The 18566-nt window shown below is 35.7% G+C and overlaps 2 protein-coding genes across 2 annotated transcripts; one reads left to right on the top strand and one right to left on the bottom strand.

Moving 5' to 3' along the window:
- Nucleotides 1-957: 957 nt before the first annotated feature.
- LOC137952835 (translation initiation factor IF-2, chloroplastic-like) lies at nucleotides 958-7160 on the top strand. Its single transcript, XM_068799910.1, has 13 exons — nucleotides 958-1272; nucleotides 1851-3636; nucleotides 3816-3848; nucleotides 3989-4102; nucleotides 4377-4526; nucleotides 4613-4711; nucleotides 4812-4874; nucleotides 4986-5141; nucleotides 5273-5338; nucleotides 5520-5756; nucleotides 5842-6117; nucleotides 6226-6414; nucleotides 6659-7160. The coding sequence occupies exons 2-13, from the start codon at nucleotides 2164-2166 to the stop codon at nucleotides 6818-6820; spliced, it is 3018 nt and encodes a 1005-aa protein (XP_068656011.1). The 5' UTR covers nucleotides 958-1272; nucleotides 1851-2163; the 3' UTR covers nucleotides 6821-7160.
- Nucleotides 7161-7212: 52 nt separating this feature from the next.
- LOC137952837 (CBL-interacting serine/threonine-protein kinase 23-like) lies at nucleotides 7213-14583 on the bottom strand. Its single transcript, XM_068799912.1, has 14 exons — nucleotides 13749-14583; nucleotides 12582-12644; nucleotides 11834-11905; nucleotides 11635-11742; nucleotides 11382-11462; nucleotides 10202-10255; nucleotides 9975-10100; nucleotides 9791-9880; nucleotides 9467-9589; nucleotides 9273-9389; nucleotides 8470-8586; nucleotides 8061-8117; nucleotides 7770-7844; nucleotides 7213-7672 (listed from the first exon to the last, which is right to left on the bottom strand). The coding sequence occupies exons 1-14, from the start codon at nucleotides 13920-13922 to the stop codon at nucleotides 7592-7594; spliced, it is 1338 nt and encodes a 445-aa protein (XP_068656013.1). The 5' UTR covers nucleotides 13923-14583; the 3' UTR covers nucleotides 7213-7591.
- Between the last annotated feature and the right edge of the window lie 3983 nt (nucleotides 14584-18566).

Genomic DNA, 18566 nt, shown 5'->3' with positions numbered 1-18566 from the left:
CCCACATTACTAGCCTAACCCCAGTGGTCCCTCCTTCCTAAACAAAAAATAACTTTATCAAGGGTATTTGAAGAAAATTAAAATTTAAACTTAAAAAATTGAATGTTACTTATATCCTTATTTTAATAAATTATTACAATTCAAAGGAAAAAAAATAACTCTACTTAAAAGAGTTCTTTTAGGGAAAAAAAAATATATGAAGGGGGTTCTTAGCAAGGATGTGTTTCAAAAACTCGACCCGAATCCAACTTAGGTGCACCTTGATCGAATGTCAATATGATACAAAACATCATCGAAACTATAAAAAATATAAAAACTTTTAAAAATTATATAAAACTTAAAAAAATGTACAAATATGAGTTATAAATACTTAATTTTGTGCTTTATATAATATTTTTAGCTAATTTAAATCATAAATTAAATAAATTTATTGACTCAAATCACTAAAAAGATCGTTTTTTATTTATTTCGATTATATAACATTAAGTAATTGGGTACGTGAAAAAAATTATCTTACTTACTCGAATCTTTAAATAGAGTTATCCTCGAAAGCGAGGAGAATGAAGAAATAGGTGGGCTCCTAATACAACTTACCAACAAAATATGACTTTAATTTAGTTTATTTTTTACATCAAAATAGAATTTAGGTTTTTTTGTTTATTTTTACCGTAATACGTATTTTTTAAAATATTTTTTATAGGATTGTCACTTATGACAATATCACAATTTTCCTTTTTATTATTAAAATTAATGAAATAACCAAATTAACATTAATTATGAACACTGGATAAAAATGATTAAAAAAAGAATAATTTTAAGTTATTAAAATTAAAATTAATTATTTAACTATTAAACAAGGTATAATTATCTTAATCATGTTTTTAAAATATTTTTAATCATATAAATAATTTTGCTCATGAGACGTGGACACAATTAGAATTGGCAAGAGAAGTACCGACAGCCGCGAGTTGCTTGGAGAAATGCAGCCAGTGTAGAATAAAGCGCAGAGAAAGAAGAGGAAAAAGCAAGAAAAGGGGAAAAATCTTATCATCACAGAAAATCGAGAAGAGGAGAGGCAGCCACATATATTGCAAGGAAAACCAACAAAATCGAATTAAATTATAAATCAAAACCTCCCTTTTTTTGCCATCAAATGTCCTATCTTTCTCTCTGCTTGTACCCAGTTCTTGCTCTATCTAAACGAACCCGGAGCGACGAAGTTAACATCCGTCGGACATTTTGATTCGGAGACCGCTTCGTCGCTTCTCATAGGTACGCTTTGTGAAGCTTTTTTAGTTCATTTATTAGGGCCTTTGTTATTGTTCAAACCAAGTTGTCACTTGGTTTTTTTGGTTCCCCGTGTTCGTGTTATTGTTTAAACGACGTCGAATTGCGGTTTCCCGCACTTGAATTTACTTCTATGGGAGTTATGGATTTGTGAATTTGTTGGGTGAAGTGGGCTCTGTTGGCGTATTTGAATGCCGCTGGTTTATGCTGTGGTATTTTGTCACTGTACATGTTCATGAATTTTGTCAGCTGTGGAATCATGTCAAGTAAATGTTTTCTCCTTTGTTGTGGTTAAAGGAAATTCTTTACTTTCGTTGTATACAAAATTTAGGATATTCCTTCATTAATTATCTTCTTCCTCCCGGGAATTCTTGTTCTGGAATGTGGAGTGTGTTATTATCATCAATGTGTTATTATCATCAACGTTGCCACTGCCCTGGAAATATTTAAACATGTACTGGCTTCATTAAAATTCTGTGTCATTTTTTCTCATTGGCATTTGCATTGTTAACTTTGGCCAGTTGTGATTTTCCAATCTAAACATCATATGTTGTGCCTTGCAGGAAATTATTTATTATTTCCCCATGATAGAAGAGTTTTACACGACCCACCTAAGAACGAAGTGAAATTTTCATTGGCAACATCAGATTGGCTTAATCAACTGTCCATACTAGAGTTTTTATGCTTTTATAATAGGAATTTTTGGTTCATATTTGCTTCTTCTCTTTTGATAGATAGAAGTTTGTGATTCAGTGGTTGAAATGGATATGGTGATTATGATGCTTTAAAAGTATGGACATCAGTGGCAGTGGTTATTAGGTTGAAAATGAGGTTTTTCTGGTCTTGATGTTCGGTGTTGTAACCCTGTAAGTTGCCATGGCATCTATTGCTTCCCTAGCAACATTAGGAAGTGTGAGGACCAATTCATCTGTTTGTGATGGTTCCCCAGTTGCAGTTCGTAGAATTTCAGTGACAAGAGGAAGTAGTTTTATTCATGTCCCTCCTAGATGGATTAGGGATTATCCATGGGTTTGTAAATGTAGCACAGTCACCACTGAGTTGATTGCTGAGTTGGGGAATTCTGTTCCTCCAGAATCTACGTACAGGGGGAGCAAATATGAGGATTCCGACCTAATTCTAAAACCCTCTCCCAAGCCTGTTTTAAAGGCCCCACCAAATCCTGAACCGATTCTAACTGTAAGCTCTCGAAATTTGGTCCCTTGGGCCCCACCTAAACCTGGTAAAGACTCATTGGAGGAGAAATCTGAAAAAGTAGATGATAGAGTAAGAGTGACTGAGTCACTTGTCGAAGTTCTTGAGAAGGCAGAGAAATTGGAGAATGCAACTCCGACAAAAATACATATTAAGGAGAGTAGCATGAGTGGTAAACCACCTTCATCTGCAGATGCTAGTCCCAGAGGAGAAAGACCTTCAAGCTCAGGCAGCCCCCGGAAATCTTACACATCGAAAAGCGTCTGGCGGAAAGGGAACCCAGTTGCAAGTACACAAAAAATTGTCAAGGGTGTTTCTAACTCTGGCAGAGAGGGCATTAAGACTCAAGAGACAGAAGTTCGATCACGAGCACCATTGAGGCCTCAACCAAAACTTCAAACAAAACCTGTCGTTGCTGCTCCACCTGTAATTAAGAAACCTGTGATTCTGAAGGATGTAGGTGCTGCTACAAGGCCACAAGTTTCAGAGGTTCCAGGACCAAGTATGAAAGTAAAAGATCGGAAGCCAATTTTGATAGACAAATTTGCACCAAAAAAAACAGCTGTTGATCCACTGATTGCACAGGTTGTTTTACCACCTGTAAAACCAGCTAAAGCCTCAAGCCAACAAAAGCTTAAAGAGGATAGGCGAAAGAAAGCTGGTATAACTGGAGGTTTGAGGAGGCGTTTGATAGGTGATGATGTAATCCCTGATGATGAGACGTCACAGTTGAATGTTTCCAAGCTGGCACGAAAAGGCAGGAAGTGGAGTAAGGCAAGTCGGAAGGCTGCAAGGCTTGAGGCAGCCAAGTCAGCTGCTCCTGTTAAGGTGGAAATTCTTGAGGTGGGGGAAGAAGGAATGCTGACAGAAGATTTGGCTTACAACTTGGCAGTTAGTGAAGCTGATATTCTTGGTTTTCTCTATTCAAAGGGTGTTCGGCCTGATACTGTGTATGTACTAGATAAAGATATGGTTAAGATGGTGTGCAAGGAATATGATGTGGAAGTTATAGATGCTGATCCTGTTAAAGTGGAAGATATGGCTAAGAAGAAGGAAGTGCTTGATGAAGAGGACTTGGACATGCTAGAAGAAAGACCACCAGTGCTTACAATCATGGGCCATGTCGATCATGGGAAGGTAGGAAGTAATGAAATTCAGTATTTGCGATACTTATCATATGAACTTTACTTGACTAGAAAGAGCACAGTGAACAATCAAGAGATTTGTTCATGGTAAACTTTTGCTTGATTAGAACATGTATAGTGAAAATGATGATATTAACAATTTATTAAGAAAATGTTTCTTGTTGTTTGCAGACTACTCTTTTGGATTACATTCGGAAGAGCAGGGTATGGTTAATTTCTTCTTCAATTTAAGTTCTCTAAAATTCAAGGAACTTTTGCTTGTGTCTTTGTTCTATACATGGTGTTAAACTTGCTTCAAACTTCTGTACTAAATGAAATGGATTCTGACTGCTAGTCTTTTGTAGGTGGTTGCATCTGAAGCAGGTGGCATCACTCAAGGAATTGGTGCATATAAGGTGCTTGTTCCTGTTGATGGCAAGCTTCGACCTTGTGCTTTCCTTGATACACCAGGCCATGAGGTAATTTATTTGGACTTGACTTATAGACTTCCTCCAGTTCGTTTTTCGCTGGGATCTGGTCGTGGCTATCTTGTTACAGTGTTTTCTGTAATAGTTGTAGACTATCACAGCTTTTTGGAATGAATAGCCCAAGAAAATATTATCTCGAAAGACAAAAGTTGTAGGATTTAGTGATACTAATGGAGACTAAATTTATCTGGAAGAATTAATAGACTTTTTGTATATTTTGTATTGAACTTACATATTTCATTCATATACTATAAACATTTGTCAGGCATTTGGTGCAATGAGAGCACGTGGTGCAAGAGTGACAGATATAGCTATCATTGTGGTGGCTGCAGATGATGGTGTCCGTCCTCAAACAAAGGAGGCCATAGCTCATGCCAAAGCAGCTCAAGTGCCAATTGTAGTTGCTATCAATAAGGTCTGATTCCTAAAAAAAGTATAATCCTTGGATAAGGCTTTGAAGTTTTTGCACCCTGATATGCCCACCATCTTCTTTTTTATCAGATAGATAAGGAAGGAGCTAGGCCAGAACAAGTCATGCAAGAACTTTCTTCAATCGGCTTAATGCCAGAAGAATGGGGTGGTGATGTTCCTATGGTCCAGGTCTTTTATTTTATCCATCCCTCCAAAAATTTCTATGCCTTCTGTTTTACTTCAATTATCGTATATGGAGCAGTTGATGAATATAATGTTCTCTAATCAGATTAGTGCTCTTAAAGGGCAGAATGTGGATGACTTGTTGGAAACTGTCATGCTTATTGCTGAGGTATGTAGGCTGGTTTTACACTGCCAGTTATTCCTCTATAGATCTTTTAATACATGACCTGGAGATAGAGATGAATAGGCTCATTTCATACTGCCTTTTTGAAATATGAAGTTGCAAGAGCTGAAAGCAAATCCTCACAGAAGCGCAAAAGGAACAGTAATTGAGGCAGGATTGGATAAATCAAGAGGACCTGTTGCCACGTTCCTTGTGCAGAATGGGACCCTCAAAAGAGGTGATGTGGTGGTTTGTGGTGGAGCCTTTGGAAAGGTTAGTTTCCAGTTTGCTTTTGTGAGCCAGTGTTATCCTACTTAGACAATAAGCTTTCTTACCAAGTGGAGCCACTTAGTTTCGTTTCACACCTTCAACTGATCAGTCTGGTTTATTTACTCCATGAGCAGGTGCGAGCTCTATTTGATGATAGAGGAGGTCAGGTTGACGAAGTTGGACCATCCACAGCTGTGCAGGTCTTATTCATACTAAACTTTTCAATTATTTTATGTCACTATTATTATCTATTACTGCTATAGTTTTTCAGCTGTTGTTCAAAACCTTGTTCATTTTTTCTGTTATCTTTTTGCATATATTTTCTTTGAGTCTTCTGTACTCGTCACACCTATTTGTGTTTCCGTCCATCTTACTCTGCAGATCATTGGCTTACACAATGTTCCAATAGCTGGTGATGAATTTGAGGTCATTGGCTCTTTGGATACTGCACGGGAGAAGGCAGAGGCCCGTGTAGAACAACTACGAGTTGAAAGGATATCTGCAAAAGCTGGGGAGGGTAAGGTCACTCTTTCTTCTATTGCTTCTGCCGTATCAGCTGGGAAGCAATCTGGGTTAGATATGCACCAGCTATATATAATTCTGAAGGTTGATGTCCAGGTACAAATCTTCTGCTTAGAGGTGAACACGTGCTAAATACAACACTTGTAAACAGTTGACTTGAGAATTCTTTTGTGGTAAACAGGGATCCATTGAAGCCATCAGACAAGCAATTCAAGTGTTGCCACAAGAAAACGTCACATTGAAGTTCCTGATGCAAACACCAGGGGATGTAAGCACCAGTGACGTTGATTTGGCTGTTGCCACTGAAGCAATAATTTTTGGGTTCAATGTCAAAGTGCCAGGTTCAGTGAAGAAATATGCAGATAACAAAGGAATAGAGATCAGAACTTATAGAGTCATCTACGAACTTATTGATGACATGCGGAAAGCCATGGAAGGACTCCTTGAGCTTGTAGAGGTGAACTGAATTTCAGATAGCTACTCAAGAGTTAACACATCATTTACTTTTTCATTTAGTTTTATCTTGCTCCGAGTTTCCAACTTGGGACCATAACTTTCTTAATAGGAAAAGGTACCAATAGGAGCTGCAGCAGTTCGTGCCATATTTACCAGTGGCAGTGGGCATGTTGCCGGTTGTATGGTAACGGAAGGTAAAGTCGTAAAAGGATGTGGGCTTCAGATTGTGCGTAAGGGGAAGACCGTCTATACTGGCACCCTCGATTCTCTGAGAAGAGTGAAGGAAATGGTGAAAGAGGTACGTTATCCTTTAGCATGTCAGGATGATTGTGTTAGTATAAAAACTGAGGTCCTGGTTATATTACAATCATCAGTCAGTCGTCTCTGAATTGATATTTCTTTACTTTTGCCATCTCCCCACTCCTCAGAAGGGTTTAACTATGAAAGTTTCCATTTCAGATTGGATAAGAAAAAAGCATAGCATTTCGTATTTCCCCTCAAGGCTTTAGCAATCCAGGCTTTGTTTCCTTTCATTTCTGCAGGTCGGTTTTGGGCTGGAATGTGGTATTGGTGTAGACGGTTATAATGATTGGGAGGAAGGCGATATCGTCGAGACCTTTGACACAGTAAATAAGCAACGGACGCTTGAAGAGGCTTCAGCATCGGTTGCAGCTGCATTGGCCCAAGCAGGTGTTGAGCGATAACATGTTTTACAGAGGAACCTATCGCCATAAACAGAGTTTTTTGGGTGGACCACAAATCTGGTATTTTCCCTCTATTAAAATTGTGCCTCACGGAAGCATGCAAATTCCTTCTTGCAGCGAGGAGTACAATTATTCAGACATTAACGAGAATCTACTCCACACTCCAGCTGACCAACTTCCAACTTGTAATGCTAACTGTAAATAATTCTCAGTTGCTGCTTTTCGATGTAAAGAAAGGTTGCCTTCTTTGAGGACTTCGCCGTTTGTAACAGAGATGAATGCTTGGAGCAATTTTCCATTATTCAATGCCGTGAAAGTGTAATGAAATTTTCTCGATGCTTCTGTGTTGTTTTTGGGGATTCCATAGGTAATAGAGAAAAGGAAGAAGGAAGAAGTGATCAAAGCATTCCTTTCTATAAATAATATATGTAATTATACAAATTGATCATTTGACAGAGAACAATACAACCAGAACCAGGAAATTGAATAACTGACAAGATCTCTTAAAGATAACAAGTTCTATAGATTTAGAAGTCAACAGGCCTAAAACTTGCTAACATAATAAACGGGGAAGGAGACGATGGAACGACAAAACACCTGCAGAATCCCCAAAAGAACAACTTAGCTCCTGGAGAACGTTAGGCATTCAATTAATGACCAGTCAGACATTTTTCTAAGTGTGATCAGCCAGCCAAAGGGAAACCTTGCAGCAGAATCTCAGAGAAATACCAATGCTAGCATCTCAGTTACTTACGACAAGCAAATGCAGTACTAACTGTTATCATCAGCCTTTCCCTCCAATCCACCATCCCAAACTACATCTTTCAAGCCAGATGAGAGATTCTTGTAAAACTGAGAATGAAAAAAAGAATTTGGATGAACATCAGTCAATGTTAACAATATTGTTCTTCTTATTAAAAAGACAAAAAGGGTACTCTTAAAACAATACCTTGTGAAATTCCAGAGTATCACCTCCTGACTTACGAAGCTCGACCATGCACAGTGAAGGAGCTACCTCAAATACCTGTAGGAGAAAACCAAGGCAAATCAGAGAAATATAATTAATTTGAAGAAGTCAACTGATTTGTTTTTTTGGAATAGCCACTGATGTGTTTATTTATTTATTTATTCATTTAAAAGTGCAACTGATGTGTTTATCGATCACACACTTGAAACTAATTGATCAAATCTGGAAGCAAAGACGCCAATTTTTCCTTGGAGGATCATACAGGGAAAGTACCTCTGTTGCAATGGATAAATGACCCTTCCTGCCAGATTCTGATCCTTGCAACTTCATCTGCCACAATAAAGACAAGAACGGTCACATATTCCAATATGCTACTCCACATATTTAGTTCCCGTGAAAACAACAGAAAAGGAAAAAAACATTCTGTTCTGTATCCTGCTTCAAATTGTTCCCAACACAAACTGGAATAGGACATATCTCAAGAATATTTTTATCAGAAGCTGTTTTTTTACCAAGTATGAGTGAATGTAAAAGATAATACTCTTCATGCATTGGTGAATACTACAATATCAGCAAAAGCATTAGAAACCTCCAGTTTTGGACCAAATACACTCATTGACATTTGAATTGCCAATACAACAGATAAAACTGAAAAAAAAAAAAAAAAAAAGGTTTCTCAAACCTTGTAATTACATTTCTTCACATCAAAACCAAGGGGGGTAGCAGCTTTCTCAATCTTTGAGAGGATCTCATTTGCAGGGCATTTTGAAGTAAACCTTGTTTCCCTTTTAACAAGACCCTATTGACACAGAAATGCTTCACGATAAGTGATCATTCAGATGAAATCGAATCATTTTCCAAGTCAATTTACACAAAAAATAAATACAACCTGATTTTGATAGGGATTTAGCATTTTTTATGTAAAATTGGCAAATATTGCTATGTTGGAATAACATGTTGAGATACAGGGTAAATGCACAAAACTTATATGCATGCTGCACATTGCAAGAGAACCATTTTTATTTTTTTTTGCCATGAGATGTCAGGAAATTCCCGTAGAACTGAGTTTGAAACTCACTTGTGCACAGAACGGTCCATTGCTATACTGACACAAATGAATCTTTTTTTTACCTTTTTTGTTTTTTTTTTTTTTCAATGAGAGCAGAAGACTCTAATGACATCGAAACTAGTATACAGGCAAAAATAGTCAGTTTCATTGAAAAGGACTACAAAACTAAAAAGGGATAGAGACCCTTTCAAAATGACATATGCAGTTTTAGTATCCATCGAACTAAGGCAAACATATCTTCATTGTATGCTTTCATGAATTAGGTGTTGCACATTTTGATGATCTGACCAAAGCAACTCAACGAGGTACACCAAAATTTGGCCTGCCCATAATCATCTTTCACACTTCATGCCAACCCAAGCACCAAATAACATGTACTTCCCAAGAAAAAAATGAACAAAAGTTCCTAGATATACCATCTGCTTTTCAAATAATATTCCAAGATTGAGACCCTGTGATGTGGAAATGAGCTCAAAAGCATTCATCAACAGTGGCCTTTCTTCCCTCCTCTCAACAACAAGATTTCCACCTTCCTGCACTCAAAGATTAATACATAAGAAGTTTGCTCACTTAGACTCATCCAATACCTCAATAAGAATCAGGTACTTACGCCTGATTCATTGAAAGCAGCATCCACATCGTCCAGACAAGTATCATCTACAGCGTCAAAATTGGGCCGTAGATATCCTTTCTTGAACCATTCATTTTGAATGACCTCTGGGATTGTAATACGCTGTATAGCCCCAAGTTAGAATATAAAAACTTGTTGGAAGTATGTGAACAACTAATAAACTTTACATCAAAGCTAATCCAAATTACATCTCTCAGTAATGTTAAAATAGTCAGATTTTGAGGGGCAATATAGGGTACTTCCACTAAAGTTCTTAGTAACAGAAAACAAGGTAACCACTAGATTCTGAAGAAGAGATATTACTGTAGAGGGATTGGGGTCCAGAATCCTTTTGATGAGCTTTTTTGCACCAGAAGAGAACCATGAAGGACAAGTGAAATCAGCCTTGAAGATCTGTAACCATCACAAACACAACTTGCCTTTAAGCTTCATTTGCATCCATACATGATTTCATGGATGTATAGAAATGTCATAACTTTGTGATTACCTTTTTATATAATGCTGAAAGGTTGGTTTCTTCAAAAGGCAAGTAACCAGCCATAAGAACAAAAAGAATAACTCCACAAGACCACAGATCTGCCTTAGCACCATCATAACCTTTGTTGTTAATTATCTGGAAACAAAGACTTCATGTAAGAGAAAGAACAAAATCCAAAGGAAAATGTAGCTGCATGTCGCATTGTAGAGGTTAACTGAAGAACCGATACCATATACCTCAGGGGCAACATAGTTTGGAGTTCCACAAGTAGTATGAAGCAGGCCATCTTCCTAAAGCAAAAGAATTAACAACTTCAGTGAGCTACTCCGGAACCACTTAAAAAATCTCAAAGTACACTCTCCTTCAAAATCCAGTTCGTTAAGAAGATCCAGACTAGAAGAGGAGTATGAGTGCAAGGATTAAAATCAGCAGACATGTAATCAGAAGTTATGGATCTGCCACCGGTGTTGCTAGAACTTTTTGCTCTGTGGCTTCTAGCAGGTTCACAAAATGGCATTCATTTGCAGTAACGTTTCACAAAACTCTCCCATCTTCAGAAAGGGAGAAGAGATGAGGAAATCTCTCTCAGTTTCAGTTCCTTTTGGGGAATCAAATATTTTGATAAGAAATATGCTGGAATGGATTTAACAGCATTTCTGAAGCAGTAAACAGAAGCGAAGCTGTCATGAAGTCATGATTACCAAAAACCTGGGAGCCCATCCAAGGTGCTTAGGTTGCTTGTAAACACTCAACAATTTTGGTGGTTAAAATTATATACGATAGAAAGTGCTCCTGAAAGCCAATTGCTAATAGATCAGCTTGCAAAATCAGCACCTCTGTTAAGTTCAATTAAGAATCAGACCCAAATATAAATACAAAAATGAACATAAAAGAAAACATTTAGAACACTGAGGCCTAGATTTTTTATTTTTTTATTTTTTTTGAACCTAGAGCCTGGACAATTTAAACCACCAATTATTTCTATTTCTAGAGAAAATATGATAAGCATATCCAATTCCTTAATGTTCCAATTTACTCTACTCCTTGGATTAGTCAAGCCAAAAAAATCCTCCAGGCTAGATGTCAGATCTCAGAAGAATGATGCATAACACTGCCAAATTCACCATTTTGTGTTCTAAAAAAAAAAAAAAAAAAAAAAAATGTTCTATAGCCTACACACAGACACATATTAGATGATTAACATCCTCTGCATAATATGCCAAAGTAATATACAGCACATTCAGGATTTCTCCCCAACATTTGAGTTTGGAATCACATTAGTCATATCAGTTGAATTCCTCATGGTAGCTATCACAAGAAGGAACATTTTTTACAAAAAATTTAATACTGATACTGAAGTTGACAACAAAACACCACTCCAAGCATCATATGCCCTTGTATGATCATAATACTCACCCGAACTTGTTGAGGTAGGGCACTTAATCCAAAGTCAGAAACCTTAAGAACACCATATGAATCCAATAGCAGATTCTCTGGCTGCAATAGTCAAAAAAGTCAGCTGCCTAACAGTAAGTGTATAACTTCAACTTCATGAATCATAATAAAAAGAATATGTTGTGAATCATAAGTTTTTTTTTTTTTTTTTATAAAGAAAGAATCATAAGTTTCAAGAGAGTAGAATGGAAGAATATCTCAAAATAAATGTGACCTTTAAGTCTCTATGGAAAACACCTCTGCTGTGGCAGTAATCAACAGCATTGATGAGCTGCTGAAAGTATTTCCTTGCTTCATCTTCTTTCAACCTCCCATGGCTTGACTGAGCAAAATTGTAGCAAAAAAAATATAGGATTACAATAGTAACAGACTTGACAAAATTCAACCAAAATGAAAGGAAGCCGATATCTTACAATTTTGTCAAAGAGTTCACCACCAGTCACAAATTCCAAAACAATGTATATCTTAGTCTTGCTGGCCATTACCTACGTGCGAATCAAACTTTAGCCTCTGCAGTTATCTAATAGTTCTGAAAGATAACATGCAAGTAGAAACTCAAGGTTGGAAGTCAATGCCTTCAGGAGATGAAAAACACAAAGATACCATGAGTCTCATTTATAACAGGGAAGACTCCCTAATAACTTGTATTCAGCATGCAGCTAAATGGGCATGCATGAGCTCAAATCAAAGTAGTGGAACAAGAAATCCACACTATGGGAACAGATATAGTAGCTATTTACAAGGTATTCCGCCATTTTGACATTCTAGTTTGTGGTAACAAACAGAAACAGACAGCAAAGACAAGTCTCCATTTTTGTGCTTGTTTGGGGGAGAACATGATATTTTCTAGATGGCAGGAAGAGCTCCAAATAATCAAAAGAAAATAAATAAATAAAAGAATAGTAATTGCAGAATTTGGATAACCCCAGTAACATGGAATTCATTGAATGGGAGTAGTAAAGGCTGAAGCCCATGTCTATTCATGATGGAGAAAGGGCAGAAAAGTCATATTCTCAAATTTGCTTTCAAGCTCCATTCAACCTTGTCAGAGAGGAAAAAAATCATCCATATGCTTGAAAAAAACACATTTATTTATCTAAAAGAAGCAGAACCATGCCTTTGTGACAAAATACAGAGAGAAGAAAAGAGACATGGTCATACCTCAAACATACGTATGACATTTGGATGTTTAATCAATTTCATGGTTGAGATTTCACGTTTGATCTGCATGGTTTCACGCACCCAAAGAATGTTAATAGAGGTACAAGATTCTTTTCATAAAAATTACAAAAAAGGCAGAAATCTAAGAAACATCAACCAGCAGTTTTAAGAAAAACTACTCGGGTCGCAAGATGTTATCAAATCTATCAACCAAAAAAACACCATCTTCATTCGGTTCCAACAAATACTGACCACAGGTAATCTAGACTCATCACAATAATCAACCATCAAAGCAATGTCTGAGCCACCAAGCATCTTCGAGTTTAACCTTGTTATCAGTATAGAAGTTTATGTTCCAATAGATACCGATCAGAATATAACTTTTGCACCAAGTTAAGAAATCTAACCAAGCAACGACTAGCTGCTGACAAAATCTCTGTCAGACTGAAATTTTCTGAGATTCATATATATTCCACAATAGTTCATTGGTCAATCACTGTACTTTACCACAGGCTAAGGCGTAGGGCAGTATCATGGTATACAATGACAAGACACCAGACAATCCAACCAAACCATCACATTAGTTTGCCACAACCCTCATATTAGTTTGCCATGAGGAGAGTAAACAGTGACCCCATAAAAGACACCAATATGTAATTATAGAGAAGTACATGGGTATTACCAAAACATATGTACAAACACATAGTGAACATAAAAATTGAAGTAGAAAGTGAACAAAGTAACTGAAACATAACGACAACCAGTTGTAGATACTCTTTGGAATTGTCTTTAGCTTTCAACGTCCGAAGCAAAAAGGACAAAAATAGTCTTTTCGATAGACAGATGATAACTTCGAAGAACTTTGGAACCTTCTCAAATATGTCTTTTAGTCATAATAATGGTCTTGTACAACTGAACCGACAGCCTAACTTCTACTCATGTCTCATGGATGAAGATGGCCTGGTTTGAAACTTCTATGGATGTGTATTACGATAAAAAAAAATGGCCAAAAGAATGTAAAAATACAAATTACAAACGCAAGATGGATAAAAAGAATCAAGTTAAAGCCTTTAGGAATTTACTTTTGTAAAGCTTAAGCAACCGTGAAGGTTAAAAGAATCAGACACGAAGTAATTTAACAAAGGAAGCCAAAGGTTCGTAAATCACCTGGCCAATCATCTTATGCTTGAGAATCTTCTCCTTGTCGAGAATCTTAATCGCAACATTCTCTCCCGTCTCAAGATTCCGTGCAAATTTTACCTTTGCAAATGTTCCCTCCCCAAGCGTCCTCCCAACCTCGTACCTCCCGACCCGCGTTCTGCTGGCGCGAACCGCACTCATCTTCTCGTAAAGGCTGATACTCTCCGAATCAACACCAAAACCCTCTCCCTTTACCACCAAATCTCAAGAGCGTTTCTTCTTACAAGGTTGCCACACCTGTGACTTTTCCACACTCATCTTTCCCAGATGCAAAAACACCACACGCTTCCGCTACTTGTTCGATAATCAAACCACCCTCTACTCCTCTCTCGGGAATTCTAAAGTCTCAAAAGATCCCATACCAGAGACTAGGCGCGGAAACTTCCATTGCCATGACAACTAAACGACCGAAACCAAAAACCTCAGATTTCACGTGCAGAAATAATAAAAAAAAAAAAAAAAAACCAGTAAAACTCTAGAACTATATCCAATCCGTTATACCCATATCAGACTGCAACACTTTTGATCGGAGTCAAAGAACTACTAACTCAAGATGAAAAACTCGAGGAACGAACTTGCTTGATCTTTGTTGATTTTCTCTCCCAGAGCTTACTTTTCTTGCTTCTTTCTCTAGATTGCCGGCGGAGAAAATCGATCAACAATCCCTAGAAATATTCAAAGGGTAAGTTGGATTGAGAGACTGGGTTGAAACAGGCAAGTCCTGCACGCAGGCATCGACACTAGATATAATAGTCCTCGGACGAAGCTTCGGCTGACGCCACGGAACCCAACCAGTTTCCAACACGAAGCCCAGCTCCATTTCGTCCCGTTACGTTCAAGAACTTAGAAAGGATACTAAATTATACTAATCTTCTTCCTTAGAACGATAATAACAAAGAGTTAATTACTTGAGTTTTAATCATTTTTTTATAAACAATTTTTAATATTATTAAATTTACTTATATACCCTTATTATCAAATTATCTTATATAATATGATTTTCCTACCCACCGAGTCAACTCGTAACTCAATCGATCCGTTTGAGTCAATCAGGTGAGGGACCTGTCCCTTCTTTTTAGGGTGAGGTCCCTTAAAGAGTCCTACCAGTTTGGTATTCAACTCATTTATTGTTTATTCGATAAAATAAGTCGGTTATTTTGTACCCAATTAATGATTACCTGATTATGTATAAGAGTCATGATTTAACTGTCTTTTAAAAAAAATGCTAATATTTTTAATGATAATTAATTGATTATGTGATTATATATAAGAGTCTTTTAGTAAGTTTTTATCTGGGTTAATTTATGATTTGAGATAAAACATGATTTAAAGTGTTTTTTAAGGATTTAATAATGATTTTGTTATATATTAGAATAACATTGTTCTTCGACTTTGTGTATATGTTTTATGTTTAAAATTTTAAGTAATTTTTAATTATTTCGGTTATTTATTGGATTATCGGCTCTTTTCCATATCTTGTGTTTTCCTTAATTAATTTCATAAGTGGACTCAGTTCTTCCTCTAAATCTCAACCATCCAATCAACGACTATCTCATCTGTTAGACTTAAGTCCAATCAACTTTAGTTACACCCAATTTTTTATTCTTTAAAATAATTACTATTTGATTAAAAATTATAAAATATATTTTTCTAAATTGAACATTAGCATGAATGTATGAGATAATAAATAAAGATTTTATTAATATTAAATGATTAAATAAAAAAATCAGGTGCATCTAAATTTAGATGGACTATAGTTCTTTTTTTATATCATAAGGTAATAATTTGAAACCCAGTGATATATAAGTATTTATGCCACTATTCAAGGGTACAAAGTGCAATGAATTATTTATGGCAGCCTAGATTTTCAAAAGATAAGCTTAAACAACCGACCCAGTTACAAATTAGTCGATAATATAAACTACAACATAAAGTATGGTATATCAAGGAACTCACAATGGTGATATTATGTTAAATAGGCACAATCAATGAATAGCAACTTTGATTGACTTAAAAAAATATTGGTTTTTGAATTAATGAATGACTCCACTCCATGACTATTTAAAAGGCTAAGCATGGGCCAATTGAAAAGGATCAAGAAAGATAGATGATTATCGCGAGTTATGCTCAATGAAAATACCAAATCTTGTCGAATTATAACTGAAGCAAAAGTTTTTAGTTCATGATCCCTAAATATTGGATTTTGTCTAGAAAAAAATTAAATATGTGGTTAGATATTGAAATTAAAGCAATAATATGGCAATACTTGGAACTAGGACAAAGTTTATGGTTAGGTTTGAGTCGAGTTCAGGTAAGTTAGGTCATCGATTTTTCTAGTTTAACCATTACATTTACATTTACTGACTTAAAATTTTTTTCTCCATAGTTTATATTTCTTCCTGTCTTTCATTTTTGGCTTTGTTAAGACATTAAATGATAAACTAAATATACTAAGTTATAGTAGACCAAATCTGATTAAGTCCAAACTCATGTTTTATTTTTAAAATGGAAAAAAAAACTTGAGATAAGGCATAAACCAATTTTCATATGTTATATGAGAAAATAAGAAATGTCTCAAGCCCTAAACCCTAAACATGGGATAAACTCGAAACTAACCCTAAATTGAATAATTATATATAGGAAACCCTCCCCCTCTTCCCAATTAACAAAATTATTATTATTATTATTATTATTATTATTATTATAAATAATTAAAATTAAATATACGGTTAAATATTAAATACCCAAAATAGACACACAATTGTTGACACTGGCGAGCAATGGAAACATATTTGCAGCGTAAAAAAAAACTTTGAAACTGTATTCTCATAAATTTAAAATATACATGCATACACATGTACACATCCGCAACAAAAGCTTATTCTTATCCATCAAGCATGGTTCACACCAAGTGACAACACTTGCTCTCTCTCTCTCTCTTTCTCTCTCTCCTTATAGACACTTGGAGCACATCCAATTTTGTAAGGGTTAGACCATGTGATGATGTAACCCTCTACGATGAGCTTGACTTTCCTTGCCATTATTTTCATTGACAAACAAGAGAGATGAGCCAAGCTACAAAGTTCTTTATGATTTTACAATAAGAAATAAGAAGATGGGTTCTACTTTCTTTAAAGCATCACATGGAAGCTTGAGTAGTTTAACGCTACAAAACAGAGTCCACATGGAAATGAAGGTTCATTCATCCTTTGGTGATGGTTTTGAGCATTATAAGTGGGCAATTCAAGCTTCAATTTCAATCATGATGCATTGATTTGTGTTTCAACTTCTTTGAAGTATGAATCTGCACCAGGTACCACCCTCATTGATTCAGTACTTGAAAGTTATATTATGCAATTTTTTTTTGAAGGAAACCATATTCTAATTTTGATGGTAGATCCCTTGGCGAATAAGGTTTTAGTTCCCTCACTTTAAGAAACTAGCAAGTTACCCTTTTTTTTTAATCTTCGAGGTGATGGACACCCTCATTCGAGATCCATTCTACCATGATGTCCATACCTTGTTTTGGTAATATTCCTTGGTTACTGTGTTCTTGAATTATTTCTTCTTTTTCAGGTTGCTTCTATTAGGCCTTGTTAGTGTCTTTTCCAGGAAACGCTGGCTGGAAAGGTATTTATAGTAGAAATATGTTTCTAGGGATCATATATGCCTCATGTTTTCTTAAAACAATTTTTTAGTCGGAAATTCTTACTACGAAAATCACATAATTTTTCAAATAAGATTTTTCAGCCAAGATAGACTGCAAGACCGTATGAAAAATATTTGAATAAGTATTTAACCATCAATGTTGTAATACTTTGAGCATGAGGCAATTTTGTATTTGAGACTTTTTTTCACTGAAATTTTATTGGATAAATACGGTAATGTATGAGATTGATTATTAATTTTCTTTTATTTTTCCTATAAGGCACTCATATGTCCACTTAATTTTCCTTAGAAATTTCTAAAATTTTCCATGTAATTTTTTGTTAGTGACCCTGGTTAGAAATTTATAACCCGAGAAAAGCTAGTAATATTTTTCCTAGGATACACATTTTCAAGAAACCTTCAAATAGAATCTTAATAGTGCTTTACTAGAAAATAATATTTTTTTTTTAGAAAATAGACCAGTTAGTACCTTTTCCTGAGAAATAACTGAAAATTTGATAATCAATCTCATACATTACCATACTTATCCGATAAATTTTCAGTAAAATAAATTGTCATAAAAAATTATCTTGTGTTGAAAGTATTACAACATCAATTGTCAAATATTTATTTAAAAATTTTTCATATGGTTTTCCAACCCATCTAAGCTAAAAATTCTTAGTTGGAAAATTATAAGATTTTCTTAGCAAAAAATTCTAACAAGAAAAGTATTTCCAGAAAATATGAGGCACTAATGGTCACTGAGAACGTATTTCTACTAGAAATACCGTTCCAGCAATTTTCTGGAAAATGCACTAATAGGCCCATAGTGAATTCCTCGTTATTTGAACCCTAAGTGCCTCTTCTTCAACCTCTTGCTCTTTCTTTGTAGTTTGAACGGAAGTGAGAATCCCATGAGTAGGGGTGGCATTGAGCAAGGCTAAGCTCGAACCTGCATATGTTCAAGTTTGGCTTGATTTGAATTCTTCGAACTCAAACTCAGCCTTAAGCCTAAAATTGGAATCAAACTTGAACCTAAAAATTTTAATCGAGTTTAAGTCCAAGCTCGAGTTGAGTTCGAGCTCCAACCTACATTTAAAACTTTAAAAAAATTACAAAAATAAATAAAGAAGTAAT

The sequence above is a fragment of the Aristolochia californica genome, unplaced genomic scaffold (genome assembly GCF_029961685.1).
Source record: "Aristolochia californica isolate CCGP_79_NKW_82.1479 unplaced genomic scaffold, dmAriCali1.0.hap1 SCAF_16, whole genome shotgun sequence".
NCBI lineage: Eukaryota > Viridiplantae > Streptophyta > Magnoliopsida > Piperales > Aristolochiaceae > Aristolochia > Aristolochia californica.
This window is presented reverse-complemented; position numbering and strand designations above follow the sequence as displayed.